Source organism: Lampris incognitus, chromosome 5 (assembly GCF_029633865.1).
Source record: "Lampris incognitus isolate fLamInc1 chromosome 5, fLamInc1.hap2, whole genome shotgun sequence".
Taxonomy (NCBI): domain Eukaryota; kingdom Metazoa; phylum Chordata; class Actinopteri; order Lampriformes; family Lampridae; genus Lampris; species Lampris incognitus.
In genome coordinates, this window is record NC_079215.1 from 12330838 (window position 1) to 12338705 (window position 7868).

General features: G+C 37.8%; 1 protein-coding gene across 1 annotated transcript; it reads right to left on the reverse strand.

Annotated features, from left to right (window-relative positions):
* Window positions 1-4453: 4453 nt before the first annotated feature.
* On the reverse strand, window positions 4454-7649 carry bxdc2 (brix domain containing 2). Its single transcript, XM_056280351.1, has 10 exons — window positions 7488-7649; window positions 7052-7163; window positions 6878-6921; window positions 6720-6790; window positions 6590-6639; window positions 6391-6464; window positions 6117-6167; window positions 5866-5967; window positions 5566-5694; window positions 4454-5301 (listed from the first exon to the last, which is right to left on the reverse strand). Exons 1-10 carry the CDS (start codon window positions 7629-7631, stop codon window positions 5056-5058), a joined length of 1023 nt encoding a protein of 340 aa, XP_056136326.1. The 5' UTR covers window positions 7632-7649; the 3' UTR covers window positions 4454-5055.
* Between the last annotated feature and the right edge of the window lie 219 nt (window positions 7650-7868).

Below are 7868 nucleotides of genomic sequence, written 5' to 3' on the forward strand. Positions count from 1 at the left end.
TGGTTTTTGTATTTTGGGTTTAAAGTTATTGTCCTGTCATTTATTAAGCTTTTTAGAAATATGGATTCCAAGGCATTTAATACTTTTTTTAACTGGTATATCACACAAAGTTTCCTCAGTGTTATACAGGCTTAAGATTTCACATTTTGATACGTTGAGTTGTAAGCCTGATGCCAGAGAGAAGGACCGTATCTCATTGATTGCTTTCTCAATTTTATGTTTGTTTTTTTGTTTTTGTTTTTTTAAAAAGGACCGTGTCATCAGCTAGCTTGAATTATTCTGATCTCTCTCTGAAAAATCATTAAACCATGAAAATTACGACAGTGTAGAGTATATATTGAGAGCAATTCCACAACCATAGGAAATAAAAAAGGAGAACTGGGGCAACCTTGGCGGGCAGATCTGTGAACTGAAAATCTTTTCGTAGTGTTTGGAAATGGCATGACACAGCTACTGATATCTTTATAAAGCATTCTGACAGTGGAGAAAACTTTTTTCCCATAAGTTTGAAGTGCTCTAAATAGGAATTGATGCTCCACTGTGTCGAATGTCTTGTAAAAGTCCAGAAATATTAGTAAAGCTTCTGATTCTACATATTCAGAGTAATCTATTAAATCTAGAATGAGCCTAATGTTACAACTTGTGTCTATTAGTCATGAAACCGGTTTGAGTTTCGTCTATGATTATTTTTTATGACGTGTCAAGTGCTGGGTATGTAATTTGCAACAGCTGCGAGGTACTGTATGTACATGGTGTAATATGTTACCATATCATCACACTTACATAGTACATGTATCCCACTGAAAAATAATGGTAATGGTTGATCAGGTGCGGATCTCTACATCGGAGAAAATGGTTCATTCAGGTGGGTGGTGGGTGGATGATTTATGTGTTCAAGCGGATTCGGATGATGTCCGAGCCGAGCCGCATGTGACTATTCTCGGCCGTCACTCCACATCATCTGACTCCCATCTACTCCTCGTCTTGTATGCATGGCGAAAAAAGGCACCAACAACTCCCCTACAAAATTACCCCAATCATTCGAGAATGATTAGTTCTTTCCAAACAGAGCTATTCAAGTCATGGTGAAAATTCCTATATTTTTTCATATCACAATGTATATATATCGCAGGGGGAAAAAAATCACCATTTGAGTTTTTTTCCAATATCGTGCAGCCCTAGTATGAAATCTTCCACCTCTTACTACGGTAAAAGTACAACTCCTGATGCCAGTTACACATTTTGGTCAACTTTGTTGTAAAGTAGACTTGAGTACATAATCAAGCCTTGACTCTATAATTGTGAATGTGTCACTGGAGGGAATATTAGAAATGAAAAACTCATTATGTTGAGGTCGGCCTGTGAAGAGTCACCAGAGTAGTAGAAGGTCCTAAATTGTCGTAACATGTTGCTAACATGTTAACCTCTGTCAGTCTTGACAGTCATGGATTGTTCCTTTTTGAGTTTTGTAACACATGAAGGATGTTGTCCTACAAAAAAAAAAAGTTTTTTTTTTACATTGAAAGCTTTCTGTGGTTTACAGTTTGTATCACCCTTGCCACCTCGTACAGCTCGATAGTTAAGCCCAACCATTACATCGTTCTGATTTTAGTTTCTTTAGCCGGTAAATGGTGCTAAACAAAATTTGGAATGGACAGCTGTGTGTGTCTGTACACGCACAGTTGTGTGTTATATAGAACACAGGGGGAATGTCTTGTGAGGAAAATAAAACCACAACGGCTTAATTGTATCATAGTTCGTTTGTGGTATAGTTGGTGATATTAACATTGGAGTGTATGATTGATCAAAAAGAGAAATTCAATTTTATATTCAAGTGTACTTAATGCAGATCAATATAAACCAAGAATATAAAACAAAGCCTAAAATTGCAAATGTATGTGTAAATATATTGATCAATCAAATACTTGATATTTATGATAATGAGCTCTAAGTTTCATAGAGATGTAATCACAAGGGGTCTTGTGTGTATTATCCAGTTGTGGATTAATGTTCATTGACCACACACTCATTTTGCTGGGCTGGCGGTCATAGTTGAATGGCAGTTTGCATTTTTCTTTCTGTCATTTCATTTTCGGGCAATGTTTGCATGGATCTAGTCAATAACTACTTCTAGCATCTGCTATGCTTACATCAAATGGAGGCCTTGGTAACAAGGAGCGGTTTAGCATCTCGGACCCTATCTTTTATTATATGTGTAAGACGAAAGACTACTGGAGGTTGATATCGTAATCATTCACTTATTTCTGGCTGAGTTTACTTTTTTTTTTTTCCTGACTTGTATTTGTCTTTTTGTTTGTTCTTTAGATTTTCTTTACATTTAGCTAAATCACAACATGTATTTTTGTCATTCCTCTCCATTTTTTTCTCTTCTCATTTGCTATGATTTGCTATCTGTCTTTTTCCATGTTTTCCTTTCCTGTTGTGGACCATTGCAGTGGTTTAGTACCTGGATTGCAATGAGTTTTTTTTTTTTTTTTTTTTGGATTACACTTTTTCAGAAACTAACTGACATTGTCATTGTTTAACATACATACCTGGATTTGGATTACAAGGCACCTTGGTCATCACAGGTCTCTGTCCGTAATAGTTTTCAGGGAAAGTTATATTGAAGTGTAATACTACTTTGAGCATACCCTTTACCTTAACAGACCTTTTTAAGGGGGACCAAAAAAAAAAACGCTGAATCATTTTTGAAGGAGTATTTTGTCTGTTTGGCTATTTCTTGAAAATCAAGTTAGACTATGTGAATGTTCGCTGATAATAAAGCCTAAATGGAGATTGCATAGGCTACAGATGTGATTTCATTTACTCTTCCACGAAAAAAAAAAAACCACTCAACAGCAACAAGTCAAAACTTGTACAAGTCACATTTTCAAGAGGCTTGATGGGAAATTTATATACATTGTAGTTACATATTGACTGAGATTAAGTAATTTGCAAAAAATGATTGTTTCTAATCTGCTAGTACAGCACAGAGATAGTCTGTTATTACCCTTTATGTGCCCTTCTCCTGCGTGCACTTATCATATGCACTTGTGACTTGGTCTATCATACTTATATATGGCGTTGTCCATATTTTGTAACTGGATTCTATCACTTAAGGCATATTTGTACTAAATGCAATAGACATGGCATACCTTTGGCTATGGTACGATGTGACTACTACTGAGGGCTTTATGACGCCTGTTGGAGATACACAGACACCGCTAACTGCTGACTCTGTTGCAAGTCGCTTTGGATAAAAGCCACCTGCAAAATAAGTAAACACCACATGCAAGTCTAGGTAAGACTTGATAAGTTTTAGCTTTTTATCATGATTGGTTTACTCTGAAAACAGACTATGCATCTTACCGCCCAGTTTACAATTACTGGTTTTGTAGCTTCACGTGTGCACTAGGCAGATCCAGCAAGCCCTGATGGAGATTGCTCTATTGATCTGAGAATTTGACATCTGTTGCCAACAACAGACAAATGTGTGGCCTGTTCTTATCATCAGTATTATATCTACACTTGGTACAATGGGGCTAAATAAATGGTAGCATACTATGTCTTGGAAGCATTATTGTACGCCTCCTGTGTTGACGTCCGGTGTAGATGTCCACCATTTTAGATGTTATTTGAAGAGATTTCCCCTATATGTCATTCAGTTTTCATCCAAGTGATGCAATACAGCTGTCGAACAAAACAAATTGCTGTGAGTCAATCAAAAACCCTTAATAAGCAAACTGCAGGGGATGTCCTTTCATTTGAGTTTTTCTCAGGCTAATATTTAGGGTATGCGTTATCATTGCTTACTGTAGACATGAGAATACTGTCATTTTAGAAACACAGGTGATATAAAACCTCTATTTTGAGGTGTTTGTAGGGAAAATGTGGTTATTTTTATCGAAGCAAAAGAGATCCAATTTGATGTCCATGGGAATACAGTGTAGACTATAGCACTGAAATATATCATCCATTAATCCATCTACAGAAAAATAACCTATCATAATTTTGGTAATTGATCAATCGTTTTTTGCTTTTAATGCCTAAAATGATTGAGTACCAAAACCCTTGCTGGTAACAGCTTCACAAATACCAAGATTTGCTTGCCTTTCTCCAGTTCATATCATTTTACAATGACAACTTTAAGGGTTTATTGGCTACTAGACAGACTTAGCATTTAATACATCCCTTTGGGAACTTGTGATGGCATTTACCAATTTATTTATTTATACTTTTTTTTGACTAAATTATTCATCAAAACATGATTAATAATGGAAAATAACTGTTAGTAGTAGCAATCTGGCAATGCTTCTGCATGCACAATCTTGCAGAAACTTTCATAATTACTATTAGAATTACTGACTTGGTGATAACTGTAAAACCAATGTCTACAGTTACTACAGTGGAAAGTATTTGCTCAAAAATTCAAAAACCAAAAAATGTATTCCAATAAAATTTATTAGTCATTGGCAAAAAATAGGAGGTTTGTGCCAAAATAGTGAAAATAACAAACATTAAAAAAGTCAAACTTCCAATCTACAAAGCAACAGAATGGGACTTGATTTTTTTTTTCCATGTTGAAATTTTTTTTAAGTTATTGTAATTGTGGATATAAGACATGATTTGATTCAATAATGCTAATTTTCTCTAATTTTTTTACCTCTTAATCCAAGATAAACCAACTGAAGATATATTCAGACATTATAAACCAAGTTTTTACACAGCAGGAAACTGTTTTACTAGATGTACGTACACAAACATGACTGTGCTTTGAGGCAGTCTTTTGATTGCTTTTCTATGGTGCACAAAACTGCAAAGAGTTCGGCAGCAAAAACAGTCAAAATACCCTCAAAAACATGCTCACCACAAAAAGTACACCTTTTGAATTGACTAGATCCCTGCCTGCAATACGGACAAATAACAATAATTTTGAGCTTTTGGACTATTTCATCCTTGTTGCAAGAAACTGCAGTCAGCACTGCAGTTTCTTTAGTTACTATCATATTATAACCTCTTCAGTTATTCAATGTCTTTCAGTCCTGCCAGTCCCTAGTGTGCCTTCTTCATCCTTTGTCGTTTGAAGGCCTTGTGTTTGTTCCTCTTTACCATTTTTGGTTCGGGCGGCTCCGTCTCAATTTGGATGGGTTTCTCCTCAGCTGGTGTTACGAAGACGTCAGCTGTGACATCTTTAGTCAGATCCACCTTTGTTTCAGCCCTCTTGTGTTTCTGAAGCTCCTTCACCATTTGTTTCTCACGCAGCCTAGCCGCCTTAACCAACCGGATCTGTCGTCGATGCTGCAGGGAGCACGAAGAGGAAGGTTATGGACACAAGTATCAGCATTACACAAAAGTAAAATATTTTATTATTTATACCAAGAATAATTAACCTAACCGAGCTTCATCGCCGTTAAATATGGAAATGTGCTGGATTAGGTCTGGGCTGAATAAGGTCCACCTTTATTTAGCCAGTCAGGTTTCTCAGCATAAAAACTGGGGCATTTCATTGCATATGAAATGCAAACAGATGCAGTTAATTTGTTGCCAAGGGTTGGAATTTACCATGTTTGGGGATTTAAAGTGTTGGTTTTCATAGATTGTAGGGCCTCCAAAGCTCCCCTGAAAGATCTTGATGAGGTTGAGAACAAAGCGAGGTCCGATCTCCACAAGAGCGGCATCTTCCTCAATAATCTTATGGTGGCAGAGGGAAAACATTGATAAACAAAAAGAGATGTTAATAGACAGATTGAAAACTGTCCCAGGAGTGAAAATAACATTTTACTAAAATTCAACAAATGCATATCATTTCCTTAAATGCTAGTTTATTCCATTACCCCTTTAAATATAGCAGTTAACCATTACCTGATAGTTTCTAAACCATATCCGGTTGTCTGCGATGGTGAAGGTGAAGACATGATCCACAAATGGTTGACTTTTGGGGTGATAGTGTGGAGTTGAAAATGTCTACAACAGGAAAATATTGTGAGTACCACCTTGAAAGATAAACCAAGTTTATTACTGAAAAGAAAATGTCCAGGCATTAGAACTTCTTCAGAGAGATTAACCCATATTTGTAAATTAGGGGGAAAAAAGTCACACTAATAAAATCAAACCTGTATGAAGAGCTCCTTCAGTAATGCATAGTGGGGCTCCTTGTCAAATGTCTGTTGGAGGAAAGAGAATTAAGCTGACATAAGTTCATGACTATTTAATACACGACTCACATGCAGATGTCATTCTGACAGCTACAATTTAATTAGTAATAAACACATTTATGTGAGTCAAGCTGGGAAATCTGAGCAAATTTCTCATATCAGCTAAACTACACTCATCCATTCTACCTCACCGAGTTTCACTAATGTGTTTGTGTATTCACTGACTACTCACAGGATCAAAGGAAAGCAGCGGCCGAGATCCCTTAAGACAGTTGCCCGTCATTTTGAGTTCAGCCAGTGTATGGACTGAGGACAGAATGCATAAAATAACGTGAATCAGATTTTCTTGTGGCATGCAACCAACTCTATGTTGTACAATAGGAAACATTGTCCCTTGCAATTTATAAACCATGAAAAAAAAACCGACTCACTGTTCTGAACCAGAAATTTTGCAGACGGTCCATGAGGGCTGTTTGAAATCCTGTTACAGAAGAATTGTTCATATAAATAAACGGACTTCAAAATAGGCCAATTTGACTACAAGGAAACCCAGACGCTTACCACATGTACAGATCCATCTTTTTCTTTGCCTCAAAAAATATGCACTTGTTGCAGTTCTTGATTTCACACACCTGGGGGATCATAAGGTCTTGTCATTGCATCTATGTTATGAGTATCAAAAAGGTCGTTAGCATGGCCACACACAAAAACAGACTTACCTCATTTATGACAAACAGTTTATCCTTTCTGTCCATTTTTGTATCTAGCAGAGGGAAACATCCATGTTACCAATCACTAACAACATACATCAACTCGTCCATATGCAGCACTATATCTACCACAGTGAGAAGACAGCAAGTTGAGTGAATTGAGTGCTGGCACAGAACACAGACCCGCTTTGGCGTGAGGCATCATATTCCTCAAGTCTTGCATCAAATGTCTTGTTCTGAAGTTGATGCCTCTTGAGGAGAAAATGAGAACCCGCTCCTTGTTCGTCCATTTCCCCTGTTTAATAAGGAAGACGTGTTTGGTACGAATGCCTGCACAGATACATCTCGAACCTCGCGCCGCACATTGTCAACACAAATGTAACAAACGCGGCTGGTCTTTGTCGTGGTGGCTGGGCCAGGCTGACTTGTGTCAATACATGTTGGCTCCAACTAGTTTTTAGTTTGTGGTTTGGGTTTATAACACGAGTGATCGTTAAGCTACCTTCCATGAGTAGCGTGTGTGTGTGTGTGTGTGTGTGTGTGTTAGGCTAGCTAGTTCAACACCCAGAAAAGCTAGCTATCATCGGCTAACATATCGGTCGTTTGTAAAACCGCTCACCCTTGAAACTGGAGCTGGGACGCAGATTTCATTATGCTGCTCCTGCGCGATCGGCGACCGACTTTCAGTCTCTGCCGATTTTACTTTCTTCAGCTTTTGAGTATCAGAAGGGGCTCCTCCACGTTTTCTCTTGCGCGCCGGCATGTTGGTGCGCACAGACGGAAAGACTACGGAAACCAAGAGGAAGACACCAGCGAGCGCCGCGCTCAGTGGACAGACGCACGCCCCCTAGTGTGGCGGAGTTTAAATGCACAGTGTGACGCTGTAGAGCATGTAAATGAATGAATAAGATAAAACAAAAAAAAAAACATTTTCCTTAGTTCAGTGTTTCTCAACCCAGTCCTCAAGGACCCCCTATCCTGCATATTTTCTTTGCAACCC